At 54.7% G+C, this 26,463-nt stretch overlaps 1 protein-coding gene across 1 annotated transcript in view; it reads left to right on the top strand.

Moving 5' to 3' along the window:
* The window catches only part of WNT7A (Wnt family member 7A), a 66,194-nt gene extending 42,367 nt beyond the window's left edge, over positions 1-23,827 (top strand). Inside the window, exon 4 of the mRNA XM_065885689.1 lies at positions 23,348-23,827. Within this exon, the coding sequence (XP_065741761.1) occupies positions 23,348-23,827 (480 nt within the window). The remainder of the gene's footprint in view (positions 1-23,347) is intronic.
* Positions 23,828-26,463: the final 2,636 nt, after the last annotated feature.

Raw genomic sequence — 26,463 nt, 5'->3', positions numbered from 1 at the left:
TCAGCCGGAGGGCGGATGCCTCTGTGCTCTGGGGCGTCCGCTCCTATGTCCTCTGTCCCAAAGCCCCTCCCTGGGGGCTTCAGCTTGATATTCTATGGACTGAGCCAGGGCCTCCTGTACCAGACCCAACCGTGAAGGAAATGGCCGTCCAGGCTCCCGAGCCAGGGTGGATTCATTCATTCGCTCATTCGTTCATTCAGCAAATGCTTGCTGAACATCTCAGCCTCGTCTTGGTGCCTCCTGAACGAGAAAGATGAGGAACCGGAAGAAGGGTGTCACAGGCAGAGGGGACAGCAGGTGCAGAAGCCCTGGGGGCTTGGAGTGGTTCAGAAGGACGTGGCATTAAGTGTGCACAGAGGGATTCACGGGGCCGCACAGCCGTCAACACAAGCAATTCTAGAACTTTTCATCGCCCCAAGAGGAACCCCCGTACCTGTTAGCAGTGACTCCCCATCCCCCTTTCCCCCAGCGCTGGGCAGCCAGTAATCTGCTGTGTCTGTGGGTTTGCCCGTTCTGGACATTGTGTGTAAACGGAATTGTACAATATATGACCTCAGGGGTCTGGCTTCTTTCACTGAGCGTCATGTTTTCAAGGTCCATCCGTGGTGTAGCAGGTGCCGGCACTTCATTCCTTTTTATGGCTGAATAACACTCCCCTGTAGGGATAGACCACATTTAGTTTTGTGTGTTTCTGGACGCGTGTTTCTGGTCTGACTGTTGTGCCGTGCTGTGGTCAGTGCCCCACATCCTTGAAGTCCATCCTCTTCAGGGCTGTCCCTGAAAAAGCCATGTCTCTGGGTCAAGAGAGGAGGAGGGTCTGGACAGACACAGGCGGGACCTGCGCCCTGAGTACTCTGGCTCTGCATCCCCGTGGGGCTGGCCAGAGCCCCGCAGCCCAGCAGGTGCCGTGGACACTGGCTCGGCCTCCGTCAGCTGGTTCGCGGGGGCTGCCCCTGGAAAGCAGCGAGCGGGCCTCCGGCTTCTGTGCTTCCTTGCTCCCCATCTGTGGTTCTGCCTGGCTGAGCCACTGTCCTACTTCTTCCCGCACCTGCTCAGGCCTCTGGTCTGTCCCCCACGTGGCTGCCTGAGGGAGCCTCTCCAGTGCCAAGTACCCTGTCCTGTCCGGCGGTGGGTTGGCCCTCCCCCCTGACGGCTGGCTTCCTTCCCGTTTCTGGGCTCCCCCGCTCCCTTCCGCACTGCCCTTCTCCCGTGCCGTTCCCTCTGCCCGGATTGCCCTTTCCTGCTTTCTGTCCAGCCTGGCCCTCCTCAGGTCCTGTCTCAGCTCAGGGATTATTTCCTCACCTCCTCATTCCAGTCGGGCTCCTTTGTTCCTGCTCTCAGCCACTCACCCAGCAAGTATTTGCTGAGCACTGACTGTGCTCTGGACACCAGTCAGAGTGCTGGGGCCACGGCAGGAGCAGACAAACCGAGTCCCTGCCCTTGGGCAGTTGGCATTCTGGTAAGAGACAAGAGAAACCGAAGACAGAAATGTGTGCTATGTCAGATACCGATGCCCGTGGGGAGCAAAACGAACCAGGGCGGGGGTCAGGGAGAGTCCCTGCAAAGGTGAGATTTGAGCAAAGGCCCCTAGGAAAGGAGGGCGGGAGCCATGGAGAGGGTGGGGAAGAGTTCCAGGCAGAGGGAGAGCTGTGCAAAGGCCCTGAGGCAGAGCATGCCTGGTGTGTTGGAGGAGCAGCAAGGAGCCCATGGCGATTAGGGTGGAGTGAACAAAGGTGTAGGGGTGAGGCCAAAGAGGTAGCAGGGACCACAGGGTGCAGGTGGAGAGAGAACAGTGTAAGGGACCATGGAGTGTAGGTGGAGAGAGAACAGTGTGAGGGAACACGAGGTGTAGGTGGAGAGAGAACAGTGTGAGGGACCATGGGGTGTAGGTGGAGAGAGAATGGTGTGAGGGACCACGGGGTGTAGGTGGAGAGAGGACGGTGTACGGGACCATGGGGTGTAGGTGGAGAGAGGACGGTGTACGGGACCACGGGGTGTAGGTGGAGAGAGGACGGTGTGAGGGACCACAAGGTGTAGGTGGAGAGAGGATGGTGTGAGGGACCAAGGGGTGTAGGTGGAGAGAGGACGTTGTACGGGACCACGGGGTGTAGGTGGAGAGAGAACGGTGTGAGGGACCACGGGGTGTAGGTGGAGAGAGGACGGTGTACGGGACCATGGGGTGTAGGTGGAGAGAGGACTGTGTACGGGACCACGGGGTGTAGGTGGAGAGAGGATGGTGTGAGGGACCACAAGGTGTAGGTGGAGAGAGGATGGTGTGAGGGACCAAGGGGTGTAGGTGGAGAGAGGACGGTGTACGGGACCACGGGGTGTAGGTGGAGAGAGAACGGTGTGAGGGACCACGGGGTGTAGGTGGAGAGAGGACAGTGTATGAGACCACGGGGTGTAGGTGGAGAGAGGACGGTGTACGGGACCACGGGGTGTAGGTGGAGAGAGGACTGTGTACGGGACCATGAGGTGTAGGTGGAGAGAGGATGGTGTACGGGACCATGGGCTGTAGGTGGAGAGAGGACGGTGTATGGGACCACAGGGTGTAGGTTGAGAGAACAGTGTACGGGACCACAGGGTGTAGGTGGAGAGAGAACAGTGTGAGGGGCCATGGGGTTTAGGCAGAGACAGAACAGTATGAGGGACCACAGGGTGTAGGTGGAGAGAGAACGGTGTGAGGGACCACGGGGTATAGGTGGAGAGAGGATGGTGTACGGGACCACGGGGTGTAGGTGGAGAGAGAACGGTGTACGGGACCACGGGTTGTGGGTTGAGAGAGAACAGTGTATGGGACCATGGGGTGTAGGTGCAGAGAGAACACTGTACGGGACCACGGGGTGTAGGTGGAGAGAGAACGGTGTAAGGGTCCACGGGCTGTAGGTGGGGAGAGAACGGTGTACGGTACCACGGAGTATAGGTGGAGAGAGAACATTGTACGGGACTACGGGGTGTAGGTGGAGAGAGAATGTTGTAAGGGACCACGGGGTGTAGGTGGAGAGAGAACGGTGTATGGGACCATGGGGTGTAGGTGGAGAGAGAACACTACGGGACCATGGGGTGTAGGTGCAGAGAGAACACTGTACGGGACCACGGGGTGTAGGTGGAGAGAACGGTGTAAGGGACCATGGGGTGGAGGTGGAAAGAGAACGGTGTATGGGACCATGGCGTGTAGTGGGAGAGAGGACATTGTACGGGACCATGGGGTGTAGGTGCAGAGAGAACACTGTACAGGACCACGGGGTGTAGGTGGAGAGAGAATGGTGTAAGGGACCACGGGGTGTAGGCAGAGAGAGAACGGTGTAGGCAGAGAGAGAATGGTGTAAGGGACCACGGGGTGTAGGCGGAGAGAGGACGGTGTACGGGACCACAGGGTGTAGGTGGAGAGAAAAAGGTGTGAGGGACCACGGGGTGTAGGTGGAGAGAGAACGGCGTAAGGGACCATGGGGTGTAGGTGGAGAGAGAACGGCGTAAGGGACCACGGGGTGTAGGTGGAGAGAGGACGGTGTATGGGACCATGGGGTGTAGGTGGAGAGAGGACGGTATACGGGAACACGGGGTGTAGGTGGAGAGAGGACAGTGTACGGGACCATGGGGTGTAGGTGGAGAGAGGACGGTGTACGGGACCACGGGGTGTAGGTGGAGAGATGATGGTGTATGGGACCACGGGGTGTAGGTGGAGAGAGGACTGTGTACGGGACCACGAGGTGTAGGTGGAGAGAGGACGGTGTACAGGACCATGGGGTGTAGGTGGAGAGAGGACGGTGTACGGGACCACGGGGTGTAGGTGGAGAGATGATGGTGTATGGGACCACGGGGTGTAGGTGGAGAGAGGACTGTGTACGGGACCACGAGGTGTAGGTGGAGAGAGGACGGTGTACGGGACCATGGGGTGTAGGTGGAGAGGGATACGGGACCTCTCGGACCCAGCACAGAACCCCAGCATTGGCCAGCAGCCATGAGCATCGTTCTAGTCTCCACCCCCAAGCTCCCACAAACTGGAACGGTATGGGGCAAATCCAACAAGATGTTATTTCACCTACTGTGTACTTCTAATCAATAAGGATTTTAAGAACATAGCAGTGGCAGCGTTAGTACTTGGAGCAACGTGAACAATCCCTCAGTGCTTTGTAACACCCCACCTGACTCAGATTCTTCCATTGTCTTAGAAACATTTTCCAGTTGGGCTGTGGAGCGGGGGACCGCTGGGGGACTGTGACCACGGGAGGGGCAGGTACGTGCTTTCCTTCAGAGCCACCGATGGTGGAGGCTGGCATTGGCCTCGTGCCCGCGTGACATTTGGATGCATGGCTGCCTTATCCCCCAAGAGCGTAAGCTTCCAGAGAGCAGGGGCCTGGCCTCTTTCTGCCACCTGGCCACCAACCTCAGGCCCGCCCAGGCCAGGGATTAAATTAACATGCGGTAGAAAAATGAATTAGTGAGTCAATGAATGAATGAATGAATGCCAAGGCCAATCCACCGATGCGTCAGAGGTCGGGAGGAACATGTGTTTGATGGCTCCACCTACTCCCGCTGGCCTCCCTGCCCCTCAGGCGATAGTTGGGGTCCCTGACTGCCTCACTCAGTCTGCAGTCCACACTCCAGGGCGGCAGACCCTGTCAGAGGCCACCCCCAGATGAGAGAGCCGCAGCCAGAACGGTGGCAGGGCTGGGCTGGGGCAGGGTTGCCGGTGGGGCTTGTCTGTTCCACGTTGACAGTGGGCCGCGCTGGCCCCGGGAACAGGCGAGCACAGCAGAGGCTGCCCAGGCCCTGGTGGGCCGCACGGGGACCCCCCCTGCTGGCTTCCACCATCCAAGAATCTGTGTGTGAGCTTGTGTCGGGGGTGGTGACTGTGAGAGTCACGTCAAGAAAGACACAAGTCTGGGGGTGAGGGGTGTCGGTCCCCGAGAAACGGTTCCTCCGAGACCTCGGAGCTGGCAGAGGCCAGTTCGTGGAGGCCTCGAGAGCCAGGCCACGGACTCTGGGTTTCAACCCCCGGATGACTGGGAGCCAGAGACAGTGTTTGAGCAGCCGTAATCTGGCGAACACTCCTTACAGGAGGTCCCAGTCTAAACCAGGAAGATTGTCCCTCGGGATGGGGTTGACACCCCTTTTCCTGAGGCCCTGGCCGGAGTCCACGCCTCCCGTGCCGTCGGGCTAACCCAGCTGCATTCCAGCGGCCTTGTTCTGTGGAACGCAGCTTCCCCTGCCATCCCCACCCGAGGCAGACAGGAATACTTGCTTGAAGTCGGTGCATCCAGTGTGACTCAAAGAATGTGACCAAGAAGAAAATACTCCAAATGTTTACTAAAAAAAAAAAAGCTGTCTTTTCCCCTCTTTCATCTGAGTTGCCCAGAGGAATACAGCTGCAGCTGAAAGAAATGCAGCTTTCTGTTCATGATGGATGGACGTGCAGGAGGAGGGCAGGTGGAGGAGGAAGAGGGGCGGGGGCAGCGGGAGAGCAGGGGCGGTGCTGTCAGCTCTGGGCCCCCAGCCTGCAGCCCCCTCCCAGGGCGGCGCTCACACCTCGCGTCTCCTGTGTACGTTCTGTGAGGGCAGTGTCCACGGCTGCCTGCCCGCGGGCTTCCACGTTGTCTTAGGTCAACATCCTTGGAAAGGCCCGCTGCATGCAGGGCATTTCCCAGGAAGTGGGAGCAAAGCTGGGCTGCGATGCGGCAGCTACAGAGGCTTCAGCTGGTCCGATGAGTGGCTCTGGGCTGGAATGGCCCTTTAGAGTTGTCCCCAGCATCGACCAGTGGATTGGCCTGGCCCAGGGCACACCTGCCGAATGCAGCCGTGCCCCTTCCAGGTGGGTCTGGCCAGTGGAAGGCACTGGAGGGAGTCCTGAGGGCACAGCAAAGTGGCCTGGGCCAGGCCACTCACTCCTGGGGCTGCCCTGATGAGGGGCCGTGACCGCGGGTGAGGCTGCTCCCGTGATGGGAGGACGGTTCCAGGAGGGATGCGGCTGAGGGTGTCAGCGGCTGACACTCCGGGCAGCCAGGCAGCGAGTGCGTGGTCCTGGAGGAGGACCTGGGGGGGCACCGTGGCGTCCACAGCACTATCCAGTCCCGTGACCGTGGCCTGGGGGAGCAACGCCATCCCGGCACACCTGCCTTCCTTCTGTTCAGCCGCGTTCCGTAGTGCTGCAGCCAGACTGCCTGGGTTCACATACCAGCCCCGCACTTCCCGTCTGTGGCCCCTGGTGCCTCAGACTCCTCACCTGTAAAGTGGGGATGATGAGGTAAATCTGCCTCACAGGGTGACTGTGTGGATTCAGCGAGGTGCTGTCTGTTAAGAGCTTGGAATGCCAGCTGATGCTGTCAGTGGCTCTTATTGGAGTTGGGCACCGTTCCTGCCCTCGTGGGGCTCACAGCCTGGCGGGAGGGATGGGTGTGCAGACAGGAAGTTATGACACAGGGCAGTTTGGCATGGAGCAAGCATGGGCCTCTGTGTGAGCAGCTGTCTCTACTCTTATCCAAGAACACAGGGAGTTCACGCAGTGCCGTCAGTAATCTATAACCACCATAATAACACAGCTGCCCTTCCTGAGGGCTCCTCCGGCTGGGCACCACGCCTTTGGTCACTGGGTCCTGATGCTGCCACCACTGGATGTGTTCTGTTGAACAAGGAGACACAACCGAGGCCAGTGGAGGGGTGGCACTCGCCCAGTGTCCCAGCCGGGGTCTGGTCAGTGGCACAGTTGGGATCACGGAAGGAACCTGAACGAAGGGGTTACTTACAGGGCATACGTAGCATCCAGGCTGTCCTCCGAGGGGTGCTGCAGCAGCCGTGGGGAGCTCGTACTGCCTGGGCCCTGTGGGGCAGAGAGGGGAGCTGTGGACTGGAGGGCGAGCAGCTGGAGGAGAGGGGCCACCTGGCGGGAGCTGGGGCTCCAGGTAGAGGAACGGGGTAACGGCCACCACGTGGCCCTACAGAGAGGGGATCCAGGGAAGAGATGTCCCTGCCCCTCTCTCCTCCTGCCGTCCAGTCTCTTGCAGGACTCCCCACTCCCTGCTCCCCACTGCTGGCTGGGCCTGACCAGACGCTGGAGGACAGGAAGCCTGTGGGCGCAGGGTACACAGGTGAGCCTCCAGGGCCGGAGAAGGGGGCACAGAGGTGCCCAGCACATCCAGGCCCTCAGCCTTGACTCCAGCATGGCCCCCACCTTGTGGGGCTCCTTAGGCAGATGGCATGAGGGGCCCAGCACAGGGCATGGCCATAGCACGTGCACAGCGAGGGACACCTTGTGTCACACACAGAGGACGAAGGACCAGTGCTGGCCTCTGTTGTTACAGGTGGTTTGGGTCACGTGCAGCTTGGAGACAAAGAAACACGGGCAGCTGGGGCCTGGAGCCCTGGAAGAGGAAAGTAGCGGGACGCGGGGACCATCCTCCTGCCCGCGTCCCCTGAGTCTAGCCTAGGCAGGGCCTTCTGTGGAACCCACACAGCCCCGGAGGAGGCGGCCTCGGCACCCAACACATCTGCCTCCTGCTCTCTGTGTTCTCCCTGCCGGTGCCGCCTCTCCCAGGTGGCCTGGCTGCCTCGGGTCGGGTGGGGAGTGGGTTTGGAGAAGGTTCGGGAGCCAGGTCTCCTGCTGGGGGAGGGTGGCTGGGAGCTGAGAGCGGCAGAAGGCCCAGCGGCAACACGGACGGGCAAGGATGCTGCCGGGAGTGGGGCAGATGGGGTGAGGGAGGAGGAGGTGACCGTGGAGGCTCTCCCGTGCAGGTGGCAGCAGCGCAGACGCGCCGCAGGAGCTGGGGGCGCGGGTCACAACAGGACAGGCATCTGCGTGTGGGAGGAGGCAGGAGGCAGGGCGACGGGCCGAGCTGCTTCAGGGGGCCCACTGGCCACTCACGGTGGCCCTGGGGGGACGGTCACTTCCTCTTGTCTGCACTACCGCACTACCCAGAGGTCGACTCCCACCCGGCAACGTCTGGGAGAATGTGCCCTCCTTGTCCTTCTGTGTCACTGTCTTCTCTCTCGGAAATCCCCCTCCGGCGCCTTCAGGCAGGGGAGACTGGGGCCCAGAGAAGGAAAGGGGCTTGCCCGCAGCCACACAGCAATGTGGAGGCAGAAGCAGAACCAGTGCCTGCCAGCTCCTTCCACCCCATAACCCTGCCCCCGGCCCCTCCAGCACCATGCCACACTCACCCCGGCACCCCCAGCATTCGTTGTGTGGAAACGGGAAGAACTCACGGGTTAGGGGCCTATAGTGTGAGACGTGCCACACCAGGCCCTGATAGCCCTTCTCTCCTTAATCCCCACCATTTCTTCTGAGGAAAGAATTGCTCCTACTTTACAAGGAGCAGACCACTGAAGAGGCTTGGGTGCCAAGTAACAGAATGCTTAACCAGATGTGGCTTCATTGATAGGAGCTGGCTTTTTCTTGCAAATGAAAATCTGGATGTAGTTTCTTTCAGACGTTCAACAATCTCTTCGAGGCCCAAGCTGTTTCCCATCCTCCCGTCTGCAGATTGTCACCTTGTTGGCCTCTGGTTCTCTTGCCTCGGCATCACAATATGGCTGCCTAAGCTCCCAGAACCACGCTTTCACACCACAGCATACAAAGACGGAAAACAAGAAGTTGCTCTCTCAGGTCTCTCTTTTTATCAGGTAGTTCCTGTGTTTTCGGCCTCTGTGGTCAGCGGCAGGCAAGCTGTGGTTGGACCATGGAGGGCCAGACGGGAGGTGTGCCCTGTTCCCTCTGGCTAGTTCTCCTATCACCAGCGTGTGGTGGCCAGAGGTGGGATTCGAAGCAGGTTCTTGGGCTGCCTGGCTCTGACACTGGTGCCTTCTCCCCTGCTTCAGGCTGCCTTTTGTCAGTGTGCTGCCATGTTGAGACTGATTCTGACTGCCTGGGTCACTGATCACCAGCTGGGGTGCACACGGCCCAGAACTGACCTCTCCCTGCAGAAGAGTCAGGCTGGCCAACAGTGGGGGGGTCAGACGGACAGAGCAGCAGATGCCCAGCTAACCTGCAGCCTCTACCTTCAGGGCCTGGTCTCCCCAAGGCCCTCAGATCTGCTTCCTGCTGTGGCTTCAAACCCATGAACTAAGGACTGGCTATTGGGTCTATGTAAAACATCTTACTGCACAGATGAAAGGACCTCTGGGACAGTTAGGACATTTTAATCCATAAAGGACAGAAACCCAACTCAAGCCAGCTTAAAAACAAAGGAAATTCTTTAGTTCATGGAACCAAATGGTCCTGAGTTAATGGATTCAGGGCCAGCTTGATCCAGGGTACAAATGATACTCCCAGGAACCAAGTCCACACACCCCTCATTCTCTATTTCTCAGCTCTGCTTTCTTAGTTAGACCCACATGGTTGCGAGATGCCTGTCCATAGCTGTCCACAGCTCTGCCCTCGGTATCCCATCCTGTTCCTCTGGCAGGAAATTACCAATAGTTCTTGACTTCTCTTCACACCAAATCCCCAGGACTCACTCTGATTGGTCCTGACTTGCCTGAGTCACCAGTTCATACCTAGCAATGACCAGAGGGAACTGGGGGTGATGACCTGTGGGATCTGGACATGATGACCAGTGGGAACTGGCAGTGATGACCGGTGGGACTAGGGGTGATGACCTGTGGGATCTGGGAGTGATGACCAGTGGGAACTGGGGGTGATGACCTGTGGGATCTGGGAGTGATGACCCGTGGGATCTGGGAGTGATGACCCGTGGGAACTGGGGGTGATGACCCATGGGAACTGGGGGTGATGACTGGGGAGAACTGGTGGTGATGACGAGTGAGATCTGGGAGTGATGACCAGTGGGAACTGGGGGTGATGACCGGAGGGATCTGGGAGTGATGACCCGTTGGAACTGGGGGTGATGACCTGTGGGATCTGGGGGTGATGACCCGTGGGAACAGGGGGTGGTGACCCGTGGGAACTGGGGGTGATGACCCGTGGGATATGGGGGTGATGACCCGTGGAATCTGGGAGTGATGACCCGTGGGAACTGGGGGTGCTGACCCGTGGGAACTGGGGGTGATGACTGGGTAGATCTAGGAGTGGTGACCCGTGAGAACTGGGAGATGTGACCTGTGGGAACTGGGGGTGATGACGCATGGGATCTGGGAGTGATGACCTGTAGGAACTGGCAGTGATGACCCGTGGGATCTGGGGGTGATGACCGGGGAGATCTAGGAGTGATGACCGGTGGGAACTGGGAGTTGTGACCTGTGGAAATTGGGGGTGATGACCCGTGGGATCTGAGTGATGAGCCGTATGAAGTGGGGGTGATGACCCGTGGGAACTGAGGGTGATGACCGGTGGGAATTGGGGGTGATGACCGGTGGGAACTGGGAGTGGTGACCTGTGGGAACTGGGGGTGATGACCAGTGGGAACTGGGGGTGGTGACCCGTGGGATCTGGGGGTGATGACCAGGGAGATCTAGGTGTGGTGACCGGTGGGAGCTGGGAGTGGTGACCCGTGGGAACTGGGAGTGATGACCCGTAGGATCTGGGGGTGATGACCTGTGGGACTGCTTTAGCATCTGCGGCTGGGGAAAGGCTCACCGAGGAATCAGAGTTTGCAGAACTCGGAGGCCCAGCTGCGCTCGCTGTAAAACAAGGCACAAAGAGAAGGGCGTCAGGAGTGGGAGAGGTCGGGAGAGGTCCGTGCTGGAGGAGTCCTGCTGGGGCTAGGCGGGGCGCAGGCAGGGCACTCTGAGGAAGAGGTGGCTTTTGCCGAGGCCCTGGAAAGGCTGGGATGGCCTGGGCTATGCCGGGATGAATGGAGGTGCATTCCTGGAGGAGGGCAGGTAGGAGGACCGGTTGCCCTGAGGTGGGGAAATCCTCCTGGGCTGTTTTTTTCCTGGGGACTGCAGTTTGGCGGAGAGGTGAAGGGAGGCGGTGGAATTCAACATTGGCAAACAGCTTTTGGCTTTAATACTCAGATGCCTTTCAGAATGCTGTGGCAGGTGACAGAGGCTCCTGGTCCCAGGAGCACCACATGGCGGGGACGTGTGGGAGCCAGAGGTCGCTGTCTGACCTCCCTCCTCCTCCAGGAAGTTCACCCCTAGATCATCTGGGCAGCCCCGAGAGTTTGGACAGCCCAGGAGGCCAACCTTGATGGTATCTGTTGCGTGTAATGAATCAGGAATCTTTCTGGAGCCAAGTTTCTCCGGAGGCCTCTCCCAGGCGTGGGAGCCCCGCCCTGGTAATTCTGGGCTCTGGGCAGCACCTGGTACATTGTTGGCACTTCCTGGGGGACCTGTCAGAAGGAGATTGATTTTCTTCCCTCCAGCGATGCAGAAAATCCTTCCTACTGCTCCAGACAGGTTTGGGGCTGGGCTGGGGGACAGAGAAGCAGGGTGAGAGCAGCCCTGCCCCACCTGGTTCAGGAATCCCCACTGCAGACCCCACACCCTCCCAGGACAGGTGCTCACCAGCACCCCCCCGCCCCCTGGCGGCCCCTCCAGTGCTGGTCAGCCTAGTGGGGACGGCTGGCATCTCACTGACCTGGGATCTGTTGCCTATGACTCCCCTCCAGCTGGGGTCCCAGTCCTGTCCTCGGAACAGACACACAGTCCCTCCTATTCACCCTGCCCCAGGACAGACCTGCAGAATGTATGGGGCGGTGACCAGGACCCCAGACACTGCCTTCTCTGGGCAGGACAGCTCCAGCTCCTTTAGCCTGGGCTCTCCAGTCCCTTCCCCTCCACGTGTGCTCTGTCCATCTGCTGGGGCGTAGCCCAGTTCTGGAACCGATAGAGCAAGACCATCTCCTCTGGTGTCGTGAGCGCTAGACCTCTGTTAGTACGGCTTCAGATGGTTGGCTTTTTCGCAGCCTCTTTGTCCGTAGTGCTCTGGTGGTCAGCTAAAGCTTTCCGTCTTTCTCAGTCTCTCCTATCTTGTGCTTCCGCAATCTTTTTTTTTTTTTTAATACCAAGAATTATAGGTGTTCGTCCTACTTCTGGCTGTTTTCAACCACACGTTTCATTTAGTCTTTGGAAGTGACTGAATCCTGACTGGGATGATCCACTGTGGACACCCAAGCTGGCTGGGGCCAGATTTCAGTGGCACCAAAAGACCCTTCTGCTCCCCGAGAGGCCCCTTTTCCTGGCCACTCACTGTGCCCCAAATTTTCTCATCACACCCTCAACACTAAGCCCTTCCCCAAGCCTGGCCCCTCCTCCGGTCCCTCGTCTCAGTGCACGGCCTCCGTATCCATCAGAGGCCCATGAGTCACCCCTGGGCCCCGCAATCCTCCCCCACCGAGTATTGCCTTCTCTTCCCTCCACTGCATCCTCTTCATCGGAGCTGCCGTCATCTCTGGCCTGGGTGATGGGGACATTCCCTCTGGATCTCCATCCTGCCACTCTGACTCTCTGACCTAATTTCCACTCTTTTTGCCACGATCTTTCAGAGTGTCAGACCTCATCACTCCCTGCACGAAAGCCCCTTGGCTCACAGGTACTCCAGGTGCATCCCAGCCCTGCCGCCTCCCTGCTCCATCTCCATCTCTTCTCACACGGCCCCAGCCGTGTCTCCTCCGTTCCTCTTGGGGTCGGGCTGCAGCCCTCCCACCTCTGGGCCTTGGCGTGTTGCTCTTCCCTGGTTTGAACTGCCGTTGCCCCATCCCCCTAAGTCTGGCTGATTCTTTTTTTTTTTTTAATTTTTATTTTATACTGGAGTATAGTTGATTAATAATGTTGCATTCGTTTCAGCAAAGTGGTTCAGTTATACGTATACATGCACGTGTATCCTTTTTCAAATTCTTTTCCCACTTAGGTTATTACAGAATATTGAGCAGAGTTCCCTGTGCTGTACAGTAGGTCCTTGTTGGTTATCTATTTTATTTTATTTTTTTAATGTCAGGTATTTATTTAGAAAGATTTTAGTTTCTTTTCCTTTACATTTTTACATTTCTTCACTTTTCTCAGGTTCCATAGAAATTTTTTAAAAAATATTATTCCAAGTTTGAATTAAAAAAATTTTTTTATTTTATATTGGAGTATAGTTGATTAACAACGTTGTGTTAGTCTCAGGTGTACAGCAAAGTGATTCAGTTATACATATGCATGTATCTGTTCTTTTTCAAATTCTTTTCCCATTTACGTTATTACCGAATATTGAGCAGAGTTCCCTGTGCTGTATAGTAGGTCCTTGTTGATTATCTATTTTAAATATAGCAGTGTGTACGTGTCAGTCCCAAACTCCCAATCTGTCCTTCCCCCCTGGTAACCATAAATTCGTTCTCTAATCTGTGAATCTGTTTCTGTTTTGTAAGTTCATTTGTATCATTTTAGATTCCAGATATAAGTGATATCTTATGGTATTTGTCTTTGTCTGACTTATTTCACTTAGTATGATAATCTCCAGGTCCATCCATGTTGCTGCAAATGGCATTATTTCATTCATTTTTATGGCTAATATTCCATCGTATATATGTACCACGTCTTCTTTATCTATTCCTCTGTCGATGGACATTTAGGTTGCTTCCAGGTCTTGGCTATTGTAAATAGTGCTGCTGTGAACTTTGGGGTGCATGTATCCTTTTGAACCATGTTTTTCTATGGATATATGCCCAGGAGTGGGACTGCTGGATCATGTGGTAGGTCTATTTTTAGTTTTTTAAGGACCCTCCATACTGTTCTCCATAGTGGCTACGCCAGTTTACATTCCCACCAACAGTGTAGGAGGGTTCCCTTTTCTCCACACCCTCTCCAGCATTTGTTTGTAGACTTTTTAATGATGCCATTCTGACTGGTGTGAGGTGATACCTCACTGGAGTTCTGATTTGCATTTCTCTAATAATTAGTGACGCTGAGCATCTTTTCATGTGCCTTTGGCCATCTGTATGTCTTCTTTGGTGAAATGTCTGTTTAGGTCTTCTGCCCATTTTTTGATTAGGTTGGTTGTTTTTTTGATATTGAGCCGCATAAGCTGTTTGTAAATTTTGGAGATTAATCCATTGTCGGCCGCATCGTTTGCAAATATTTTCTTCCATTCTGAGGGTTGTCTTTTCGTTTTGTTTATGGTTTCCTTTGCTGTGCAAGAGCTTTTGAGTTTAATTAGGTCCCATTTGTTTATTTTTGTTTTTATTTCCATTTCTCTAGGAGGTGGGTCAAAAAGGATCTTGCTGTGATTTATGTCCTAGAATGTTCTGCCTATGTTTTCCTCTAAGAGTTTTATAGTATCCAGTCTTACATTTACATCTTTAATCTGTTGCGAGTTTGCTTTTGTGCATGGTGTTAAAGAGTGTTCTAATTTCATTCATTCTTTTACATGGAGCTGTCCAGTTTTCCCAGCACCGTTTATTGAAGAGCCTGTCTTTTCTCCATTGTATGGTCTTGAGTTTGGCTGATTCTAATATGTCCTTCCTGGTATCTGGCCCTTGCTGCAAACAGAGCAGCTCCTCCTGGGTCAAGTTTTCCTCGCTCTCTGTGTCACTCCTTCACAGCACTCACCAACTTGTAATTAGATTTGGGGGGAGTATTAATTCCATGGCTGCTTCTGGTGTGGGTCTGCAGGCTCAGAGAAGGCAGGGGCAGCATCTGTTTGTATCATGGTCCTCCCAGGGCCTCCACAGCAGGAGTGATGCCAGCAGCACACAGTAGGTGCTCAGTGCAAAATGAGTGAGCAAGTGAATGAATGCACATCAGAGCAGACACACAGTAGGTCCTTATTTCCCCTCGCAGTTGGCCGGCACCTGTTCTACGCCAGGCTCTCTGCCCGGGGCTAGGAGGTGGAGGGGAATGTCCCCAGCCCCCCAGGAGTGTCACAGGTAGGGTTCTCCAGGAGGAGAGGCTGAGATGGAGTTCGGTCTAAGCTGTTTATTAGGGGTCAGTGAAGAGGGTGGGAGGAGCAGGACAGGGCAGAAGTGCAGTCGTGATGCTGGCCTGCAAAGCCACGGTGGGAGTGGCCGGACCTTGGGACCCCTGCCTGTCTCTGTCCCCATAGAGGGCTGAAGGGATTTGGAGCTGGGACAGACCCTGCAGGATCTGACAGCTGGAGCCTTCCCTGTCCCATGGTGTGCTGGTGCCAGGGCTTATCACTCGTAAGATGCAGTATTAAATAAATATTAGAGATTTGCAAGCTGATTGGGAAACCACCGGTAGCTTAAAATTGGCCATGGTGGGAGGATTTATCCCACAGGAATTGGCAAACGCTACAAAACAGGGTTTTTTTTTTTTTTTTTTTTTTTTGAGAGTCTGTTCACCAGCACATCTCTACATGTAGCTGTGAAGCAAGACCTCCCTTGAAGGGGGTTTGGGTGGTATATCTCCATGTCCACCACAGAGGGCTGCTGGCCTGATGGGGGAAGCTAACAGGTAGACAGTCACCACAGGGACAAAGTGAAAATTACCCAACAGCCCAGGACAGTTATGGAAACCATGAGGGAGTGAACGACTGCCCTGGCAATCAGGGAAGGCTTTGTGGAGGAGGTGACTTTTTTTCTGACAGTGTAGAATATTCAAATGGTACAAAGAACAATCCTATGAAAAGTAAGGCCCCTGATACCTGGTATCCTCCCCGGAGGCAGCTACTCCTACCAGTGTCTCACGTATTCCTCCAGGGATGTTATTCTGTGTTCTTAGGAACACGCACACACAGGTCTTTTCTGTCTCGTACAAACAGCTCCTGCTCTGCATACTTTCCTGCACCTCTGTTCTCTCCACTGTGTACCTCACTAGAAAGTACAGGGCTGCCTCATTCTCTCTGGCAGCTGCAGGACATTCCACCTCATCGGCGCACCATGATTTGTGGAACCCGTCCCCATTGGTGGATCTTTAGATCCTTTCGGCCTTTTGATATTTCAGATAATGCCTCTCTGAGGCTGTCATTTTACACATGCATGAGCCTCCCCGGAGGGTACATATTCTGTGGTGGAATTGTTGGGTTGAGCCTCTATAATGGCAGTAAAGATTGGCCTTCCAGATAAGGGCCGGCAGGTGCAGAGCCCAGAGGTGGACAAAGGGGAAAGAGGACAGGCTGGGAGTCCCGGCGTGGGACTCGTGCTTGGCTCTGCCACGAGGAATGGTGTGCAGTGCCGGGGTCGGGGCCCATGCAACAGGCACATTCGGACTAGGAAATCCGGGAGAGTTTTAAACAGAGACTGCAGGCCAACAACTGACGAATGGGGGGATGGAGTGCGGCATACCCCTACAATGGAATATTATTCAGCCATAAGAAGGAATGAAGTGCCGACACCTGCTGCACCGTGGCTGAACTTTGAACGCATTATGCTGCGTGAAGGGAACTGGACACACAACAGGCCACATACTGTATGAGTCCATTTATATGTCCGGAACAGGCACATCTATAAAGACAGAAAGTAGATGAGTGGTTGCCAGGGACTGAGAGGAAGGGAGAGGCAGGAGCGACTACTGACAGGAATGGCGTTTCTTTTGGGGTGATGAAAGTGTTCTAAACTTGGTGGTGATGGTTGCACAGCTCTGCGTGTACTAAAAACCACTGAATCGTGTACTTCAACACAGTGAATCGTGTGGTATGTGAATTATATTGCAACCAAGCTGCTTTGTAAAGGAGAGGTTGCTAATAAAACAAAGGGCAAAGTTAAAGGAACCAAGGGGGATGGTGCAGCACCCTGGGGCTGGCACCAGGGGTCCCATTACTCCTTAGGGTGGTCGGGCTGCTAGAACCCAGGGGGACTCACAGAGAGGATGTGGGAGCCATGACCTCTGCTAGAGGAACACAGCCACCCTGTGGGCCAGCAGTGGGGGAGCGGGAGCAATACTAACCAGGACCTCGCTCTGCCCTCAGGGCTCCCTCCAGTGCCTTCCACTGGCCAGACCCACCTGGAAGGGGCGCGGCTGCATTCGGCCGGTGTGCCCTGGGCCAGGCCACTCACCGATAGCCATCAGGGAACTAGATCAAGCTCAGGGGTGCCACCCTCTGGTCCAGCCTCCTGGGGAAGGGTGGGGAGTGCTCTGGAGAGACGTATGGAGGAGATCCAGCCTGCTCTGTGGTCTTAAGTCCCTTCCTTTCTCTGAGACTCAGTTTCCTCACCTGTGAAATGGGATGGATATGCCCATCTCTCAGCACTTGTCAGACTACCAGATGCCATCAGAGCTCTGAAAACGCTTGGTCTGGGTGGGTTAAAAAGCAGTGTGGATATGAGGTCAGGATCCTCAGAGAGAGTCAGAAGCAGCCTCGTAAATCATTTACTTCAAACCCTTGAGTTCAAAATGGGGAAACCCAGGCCCAGTGAGGACATCCAGCCGGTCAGCTGCAGAAACAACCGAATCTTGACTCCAGAAAAACTCCCTCCTTCTCTCCTGGGATTTTTTTTTTTTAAATAGACTATTTTTTCAGAAAAGTTTTAGGTTCACAGCAAAACTGAGGAGAAGGTACAGAGCTTTCCCATATTACCCTCCACCCCCAAACACACACACACACACACACACACACACACACACACACACACACAGTCTCCCAGCACCAGCGTGAGTGGTGGATTTGTTACAGCCAACGTGAGGTCTTTATAAAATCATAAATCCTGCTCCCGGCAGCACTGGCTGCCCTGTCCACACGCAATAAAACCCCATCTCCCGGCCCAAGGAGACAGGATGACTAAATGCCGTGTGGTGGCCTGGATGGGATCCTAGAACAGAAAGGGACATACCATATCAACCAAGGGAATGTGCATAAAGTATGGACTTCAGTTCATAATAGTAAATTAATATTAGCTGATTAATTAACTTACCACGCTAATACGTTTACATTTACCACACTAATGTCAGATGTTAGTCATAGGCAAAACCGGATACAGGATGTATGGGAATCCTCTGTACTATTTTCACAATTTTTCCGGAAATATAAAACTTAAAGAAAAGTTCAATAAAAAACACTGAATAATAAAAAAATCGCACCTCCTTAACATGGTTGGTAGAGCCTCTGGGATGGGCCCCCTACCTGTGCCACCTGGGCACCGGCACCGTAGCCCGGTCACCGCAAGGCCTTGGCCCGTTGTGCAGAAGCCTCGGGCCCTTTGCCCTGCCTCAGTCCGTCTTTCAAGTGGAGATGAAACGAGGGGACAGGTCTGTGCTGCCCTCTGCTTGGGTCAGTGTCACGTAGCCGCCCCTGCCTCCTCCCGCGCTCTCCAGCCCCGATCCTCTCCCACCTTCTCCGTCTCACTTATTCTATTATCTGAAGTGGGTGACTGCTCCCCTCTCCCCACAGCATGTCTTCTTCACAAGGGCGGCAGCTTTGTGGCCTTAACTTTACCGAGACCCCAGTCCTTGCACGGGGCCGGCACAGAGTAGGTGCTCGGCGTGTCCCAAGCTCTTCAAGTGTAAGGGGGGTGCCCCGGAAGTCCCCCTGGGCAGCTTGGAAGCTGGGAGCCAGCTGGCCTCACGGTGGGAGCACAGCATGGCTCTGTCCCACACACTTCCTCTGCTGTTGTCCCCTGCTTTGGGCAAAGGGCTCGGTGCCCATCTGGGTGATCAGCCCTGGCCAGGGCGGCTGTGATTATGCCCAGCTTAATGCGGACATAATGCGATCACTGAGGCTCTCAAGATGCAGAGTTCGCGGCACGAAGGGGCTGCGTGTCATCTGATTAGGGGCCGACACAAATGCCGCCACGGCCTCAGGTCGTGGTGGCCACAGAAGAAGAGGAAGGCAGCTGCCTGCCCAGCCTGGGCGCCTGGCCCTGGCTCTGGGGCTCGTTGCTCAGGGGCCACCGCCGAGGACACATTCGGTGTCACAGACGCACAAATACAGCCCAATGCTTCTTCACGACATCCCACCAGGGACTTTTTCTTAAAAAGCCGACTTAATTAGTCTAATTCATATACTGTACCGTGCCCTCACGCAAAGCGTACAGGTCAACACCGATATGTTCACAGATATGCGCAACCATCCCCACAATCATTTTACCTCAAAAAGAGACCTACGCCCTCTTCAGCCGTCTCCCCCCATTTCTCCAACCTCCTCCAGCCCACTAGTCTACCTTCTGTCTCCACAGAGTTGCCTCTTCTGGACATGGCCTATAAACACAGTTGTACAGTACGTGGTCTTGTGTGTCTGGCTTCTCTCACTGAGCAGCATGTTTTCAAGGTCCATCCGTGGTGCAGCAGGTGTCGGCACTTCACCCCTTTTTATGGCTGAATCATATTCTGCTGAGTAGATGGACTTGTTCATTTATCTGTTCGTCAGTTGGGTTCATTTATCTGTTCATCAGTGGTCATATGGGTTGTTTCCACTTTGGGGCTATTTTAAAGAATGCTGCTATAAACTTTGTTTTATCAGTTTTTTATGTGGATGTGTGTTTTCATTTCCCCTGGGTATATGCCCAGGAGTGGAACTGCTGGGTGTCTTAGTGTGCCTGAGTGGCTACAACAAAATGCCCCAGACTGGGCGGCAGAGAAACAACAGAAATTGATTCCTCCCAGTTCTGGAGGCTGGGAGCCCGAGATGAGGGTTGAGTCCTGATGAGGACCCGCTTCCTGGCTCATAACTGGGGCCTTCTCACTGGGTCCTCATGAGTTAGAAGGGGCTGGGGTCTCTCTGGAGCCTCTTTTATGAGGCGCTAATCCCATTCACGAGGGCTTCACCCTCCTGATTTAAGAACCTCCCTAAGGCCCCACCAAATACCATCACTTTGGGGGTTAGGATTTCAACGTATGAGTTGAGGGGTGGGGAGGGCGAGACCCAGACATTGCGACCATAATCCTGGGTCACTTGGTAACTGTATGTTTAACACTTTGAGGAACTGCCGGGCCATTGCCACAGGGGCTGCACCATTTCACATTCCCACCAGCAGTGTCCGAGGGTTCGTTCCCTTTTCTCCGCAGCCTCGCCAACAACTGCTCTACCTGTGTTTCCTCTTGTAGCCATCCCAGTGGGTGCGAACTGGTGTCTCACCGTGGTGCTGATGTGCGTTTCCCTGGAGCTAATGATGCTGAGCGTATTTTCTTGTGCTCGTGGGCTACTGTGCCCTCTGCATTTTTATAAATTGCAAGTATAGCTTACACGTAGAAAAGCACTCGGATCCTCCACGTGGATTGAAAAGAATAATTTTAAAGCACTCATATCAAGGAACAGAATATTGCCAGGACCCCAGGCGCGCCCTGGGTGATCCTCACCCGCCACAGCCCCTCACCTCCTACCCGACGGACAACCACTGCCTTGATATTTATGACCCTCATTTCTTTCCTCTCCATTGCTCTCACCGCCTCTGTATGTGCCCCTAAACAACACAGTCCAGTTATGCCGCCCTTGAACTTGATACGCATGAAATCGTTCTGTGGAAATCGTCCACGATTGCCTCCTTCCCTCCCCACTGTATTTCTGAGGTTGACCTCTGCCGCCGTAGCTGGTCATGGTACTGCCCTCGAGTGTCCCGCTGAGCCCACACGCCTCCGCTTATCCATTTAACCGTGGATGGACATCAGGTCCCGCCCAGTTTGGAGCCACAATGAACGCTGATGCTCTGAACATCCTTGAACCTGTTTCCTGTGCGCACAAGCATATGGTTCTCTAGGGCACACATCTTGGAAGGGACACTTCTGAGTCACGGCTCTGTGTATCTCAGCTTTCCAGGTGCTCTGTGGCCTCACCCACACTCAGTGTCAGAATCTGTTCTCCATGCCCCCTGCCCCCAGGCATCCGTGTTGGAGTCTCTGACACGCTAAGATCTACCAGCCAGGCCGTGCGGCCTCAGAAACGCCTGCCCAACTCTGCCCCCAGCACACATCACACTTCTGCCCCTCGCTCTTACCCACGCTTTTTAGGCCAACACGGAAAGGTCACATTTGGGAACTATCTCCTCACTGATGACTAAAAGGGACACCTGTGGGATTTGGGGGGCTGCTCACCCACCACCAGCTGCACGTGTGTGGAGGCTGCAGGACAGTACGTGCTCTGTCGCTCTAGGTGTCCCGGAACCAGGCATTCAGCTGACCAGAATCCATCCCTGTCCCCGAACACTCTGGATGCCCCGGCCTCGCTGGCTTGTTTGAGTGCAGACACCGTGGCCTCCCCTTCTGTTGAGTATACTGACCAGCACTGGTCACCTCCTCCTAGAAGCTGAGCATCTAGGGTTGGGAGGACCCTGGACATGGGCCCATCCTTGGAGACGGGAATCTTATCTTGTCACCTCTGTGTCCCCAGCACCAGCACAGGCCCAGACCCAGAGGCAGAACTAATGGCTATTTTGGGATATCTGATTTTGTTCCAGCCCTCTAACTTTTGTCAGAAAAGACGGAATTGCCTTCACTCCATGTTCACTGAAGGCAACTGAGGCCCGGAGAAGGGGGTGTGACAATCCCAAGGTCACAGAGCAAGTAAGCAGCCACCAAGCACTTGATTCGCACCCCTTGGCAGTAAGACCCTCGTTCCCGAACACCTCACAGACCAGCTCCAGGAGTCAGCCGAGCCTCGGGTTTTGCCTTGTTCAATGGAGTCACACTAACTCCATGGAGTTAAATAAGACGCCACGTATAAAGGCACGGACCCAGTGTGTGGTGTGCACAGGTGACAAATAATGTCTAGTCATTTACTCATTCTTTCACTTATTCTTTCACCATGTAACAGGCAAAGGCAATTTGGCAGTCTGGATGAAGAACCAGGAAAGTGACCCAGAAACCACGTTCACTAATACATCCCCATCCCAGTGCCTGGCACACAACAGCAAGTGTCCATTAGGATGAAATCACGTGGAAGATGAGGAGGAAGTAGGAGAAGCTTTAGTTCCAAAAACGCCTCCTTACACATTACATATAGTTTTTAAAAAAACAGAAAGAAAGGAGGGAAGATAAATATTGGAAAACAAACAAACAAACCCTGAAAGCAATATGAATATCTTATACGATGGGGGGTTTGGTAAATGGTGTCTTCTTTTATTGCTGGGATATTCCAAAGCAGGGGTCAGCAAAATCCAGCACGTGGACCATCTCTGGCCCACTGCCTATACATGTAAATAAAGATTAAGTGAAAACCAGTCGTTAGCTTTGCCTGTCCTTGAACTTCCTATCAGTGGAATCACACAGTATATTCTCTTTTGCGTCCAGCTTCTTTCACGCAACATTACATCTTAGAGATCTGAGCTTCTTGTGTGTGTGAGAAGTTCATCCTCATTTCTGTCCAGCATCTCATTGTGCGATTATAATGAAGTACTATCATCCTCCCCGTTCTGCATGTGGGGAAACTGCAGCTGCGCTGAAGCAAGTTGCCTGAGGGCACACAGCAGGTTCATGTTAGATCTGGGATTTAAACCCAGGGTCCAAATCTCTGCTTTTCACTCCCTGTACAATGCTGCCCCTCATGCTGTGATGATGCCTGAGAGGTGCTGGGAACTCAGAAGAAGGAAAACATCATCCAGGCTGGGAGTCAGGGAAGGTGAAATCAGAGTCAGGGTTCCCAGACTCAGATGTCCATAGCAGTGTGGACATCTCTCTACACTGGGTCCAACTACATCCAGTGCCTCTCAATCTGGAAAGCTCTCCTCCAGAAGGGTGTGGTGTCCTAATGTGTGTCCATTTGCATTTCCCTGTGGTGTGTGTGTGTGTGTGTGTGTGTGTGTGTGTGTGTGTGTGTGTGAGAGAGAGGGTGTGAGAGAGGGAGAGGGAGAGGGAGAGGGAGACTTTAAGGATGCTCGGGGTTGCCATGTGACGGCAACTCGAGCACCTCCCGGGTGCTGATGTGTGTACGTCTTGTGTGCTCCTGCATGTACACAGCTATCTGTGTATCTCTCTCCATGTGCCTGGGAGATTCAGGTTGCTGCCACAAGTGATCAAAGCAGATGACCTCTGAAAAAGCATAGCTTGTGGTCAGGGAAGCGATAGGGAGTGGTAAGGACTGTGGTGAGTTGAGGGATGCCGACCCGTGAGGGAGGCAGGTGCTGATAAAACTCCAGGTATCACGCCATGCGATGATGCAGGCTGAGGGGAGCCAGATGCAGCAGGACTGCCGTGCTGGCCTCTGTGGCCAGCAGGTCAGTGCCCAGATGCACTGGTTTTGAAATAATTTGAGTATCAATGCAGAGTTGCCAGATGCCCTTTCTGTTTGCCAACAAACCTGGCAGTCTGTCTTTGAAAGTCTCCTGGTTTTTAAATGTTGGTTCAAAAATGATTTTAAGCCTGTGCAGCCCCGAGAGAACCTATGCGTGGTCTGGACTGGCCTGAACTGATCTAAGCGCCGGCAGGAGGACCACTCAGGGCGGGCTGGCAGGGAGGGGGGGCGAGTCCTGGGGAAGGCGCAGCGCAAAGGCTGCAGGTGAGAGTGGTTCGAATCCGGGTCTCAGTTTCCTGCGCCAGAAAGAAAAGCACACGCCAAGCCCAGCCAGGCGGGGCAGGGGGTGGGCGGGCCAGGGGCCCCACTCGGCCGGCCTCTCAGTGACGCGCTGTGCTCTCCCTGCCACCCCCGCAGATCCTGGAGGAGAACATGAAGCTGGAGTGTAAGTGCCACGGCGTGTCGGGCTCATGCACCACCAAGACCTGCTGGACCACGCTGCCGCAGTTCCGCGAGCTGGGCTACGTGCTCAAGGACAAGTACAACGAGGCTGTTCACGTGGAGCCCGTGCGCGCCAGCCGCAACAAGCGGCCCACCTTCCTGAAGATCAAGAAGCCGCTCTCCTACCGCAAGCCCATGGACACCGACCTGGTGTACATCGAGAAGTCGCCCAACTACTGCGAGGAGGACCCGGTGACGGGCAGCGTGGGCACGCAGGGCCGTGCCTGCAACAAGACGGCCCCCCAGGCCAGCGGCTGCGACCTCATGTGCTGCGGCCGCGGCTACAACACCCACCAGTACGCCCGTGTGTGGCAGTGCAACTGCAAGTTCCACTGGTGCTGCTACGTCAAGTGCAACACGTGCAGCGAGCGCACCGAGGTCTACACGTGCAAGTGAGCGGCGGGGCGGCGGCCCCACTGGCCGCACGCGGGGCGGCGAGGACCGGACGCTCTCCACGCCGCGGGCACGGCCCAGACCTCTGCAGCCGCGCTGAGCTTGTCTTGTCTGCTGTGGGGTCCCCCGCGGGGGACCCCTCCAGGGCCCCGAGCTGTCCACGCTACACCCAGCGCCGCTCCCTCGGCCCCAGACGCCGCCTGGGGCCTCCTTGGCTGGAGCAGAGCCTTCGCACCAGAAACTCTGGACTCCGGGGCCTCAAGAGAGCAATATTTAACAATTTATTCTGATAAAAAATAATATTAATTTATTTAATTAAAAAGAACCCTTCCACCTCGTCGGGATCCGTTTTCTGCAATCAAAGTGGACCGCTTGCTTTCCTGTGGGATAATTCCGTCGCTAGGACAAGGAGCTGAGTAGAACTGTACATAATGATTCTTTCTGCAGACACTTCTACTAGTTGATTTCGCAAGTACCCCCTTGCCGCCCTAGATGTTTAAGTGCAAGGGCAGACATCCTCTATACCTATGTAGACATATACACACACACTTATATTTTTTTGCCGTTTGCTGCTAATTCTCCAGAGATTTAAGCTGGTCCAGAAATGGAGACGTTTTCCAGGATACGTTTCCCATCCTGTAGTCCTCCCCAGCTCAAACGTCACCGTTAGAAAAGTCCAGTTTGGAATATATAGAGAGAGGAAAGGTAATACTGAAACTCCCGGCAGTTTCCATCTTTTGGAAAGTGAGCCACTGGATAAGAGAATATTTTGTAAGAGGCTATTTTTCTACGAATATTTTATTTATATCGGGTCTGCCTGTGTCATTCCATGGCTCGTGCTTCTTCTTAATTCCAGTACTCCCTTTGGGGTGAGGAGGGGTGAGCCCTGGGTATGGGGTCAGCCCCATGGGGACCCTCACATGGCTGGGTTCTCAAGTTCCGTGGGCAGAAGTGGCCCCAGATGCATGGGCTGCAGTGTCATCGGTATCCCTAGGAAGGAAGCAGGTCTCTGGCCACAGAGCAGTGACCTCGAGTTGAGCCATGTAGTGGGCAGGCTCCTGCCCTTGGCATCACATGACCATCACAGGGACAGGTCATCGTCACTCAGCAGAAGCCAGCTAAGGGAGCCCGCTCCTCGCCAGGACGCCCTGCCGTCGCCGTGTATCCTCAGTTATGGGGCAGCAGAGCTGGGGTGAGGGGTCCCACGGGCAGCAGTGAGTTAGTGGATGGCTGGTTGGTGTCACGGTCCCAGGGCAGAGAGAGGTGTGGGTGAGGCCTCTCTACACTGGGTCCAACTACAGCGAGTGCCTCTCAATCTGGAAAGCTCTCCTCCAGAAGTGTGTGGTGTCCTAATGTGTGTCCATTTGCATTTCCCTGTGAGTGTGTGTGTGTGTGTGTGAGAGAGAGAGAGAGACTTTAAGGATGCTCGGGGTTGCCATGTGACGGCACCCTCGAGCACCTCCTGGGTGCTGATGTGTGTACGTCTTGTGTGCTTCTGCATGTACACAGCTATCTGTGTATCTCTCTCCATGTGCCTGGGAGATTCAGGTTGCTGTGTGCCCGTGCATCTGCTGGTCCCGGGTTGTCTCTGCTTGCGGTTGACAGCTCGTGGCGTGAAGCAGACAGCGAGGACCTTTGGTGATTGTGTTGAGCCACCAAGAGATGGCACCTCTGAACTACGTGCCCATAGACACTGATGAAACTCAGATACCTCTGAGACCACAGCCCCATGGCCCCACACACTGGGAGCCCCTCAGTGTCTAAGCTGTGTTGGACTCCCCAATGTTAGCACTGGGCCTGGATCACAGCATGGACAAATAAAATGGCTGGACAGTTGGTTGACTTCTTCCCTTGGACCATTTTTTTCTTCTTTACATGGGTGTCAGGATGGGTAGGCATGTAAAGGGATGAGTGGATGGATGAATGAGTGAGTGGATGGATGGATGGATGGATAATGATGGGTGGGTCGGTGGATGGATGGGTGGATGAGTGGACGATGAGTGGATGGATGAGTGAGTGGATGGATAATGGATGGGTGGGTAGGTGTGTGGGTCAGTGGATGGATGGATAATGAATGGGTGGGAAAGTGGATGGGTAGATGGATGGATGGGTGCGTGGGTAGATGGATGGATGAATGAGTGAGTAGATGGTGGATGGATAATGGATGGGTAGGTAGGTGTGTGGGTCAGTGGATGGATGGGTGGATGGGTGGATGGATGAATGGGTAGGTGGGTGGATGGATGAATGGGTGGGTGGATGGATGGATGGATAATGCATGGGGGGTAAATGCGTGGGTCAGTGGATGGTGGGTGGATGGATGGATGGATGGATGGATGGATACGTGGATGAGAGTGTGGATGGATAAGTGGATAGATAGATGGTTGGATAATGGATGGATGACTAAGTGGGTGGGTTGGTAGATGGGTAGATGGATGTGTGGATGGATGAATGGGTAGGTGGATGGATGGATGAGTTGATGGGTGGATGGATAATTTGATGGATAAAGGATGGGTGGGTAGGTGGGGTCAGTGGATGGGTAGATGGATGGATAATAGGTGGGTGGGTCGGTGGTTGGGTAGATGGATGGATGGAAGAATGGGTGGATGCATGGATAATGAATGGGTGGGTAAGTGGATGGG

This window comes from Phocoena phocoena, chromosome 10 (genome assembly GCF_963924675.1).
Source record: "Phocoena phocoena chromosome 10, mPhoPho1.1, whole genome shotgun sequence".
Taxonomy (NCBI): Eukaryota; Metazoa; Chordata; class Mammalia; order Artiodactyla; family Phocoenidae; genus Phocoena; species Phocoena phocoena.
This window is presented reverse-complemented; position numbering and strand designations above follow the sequence as displayed.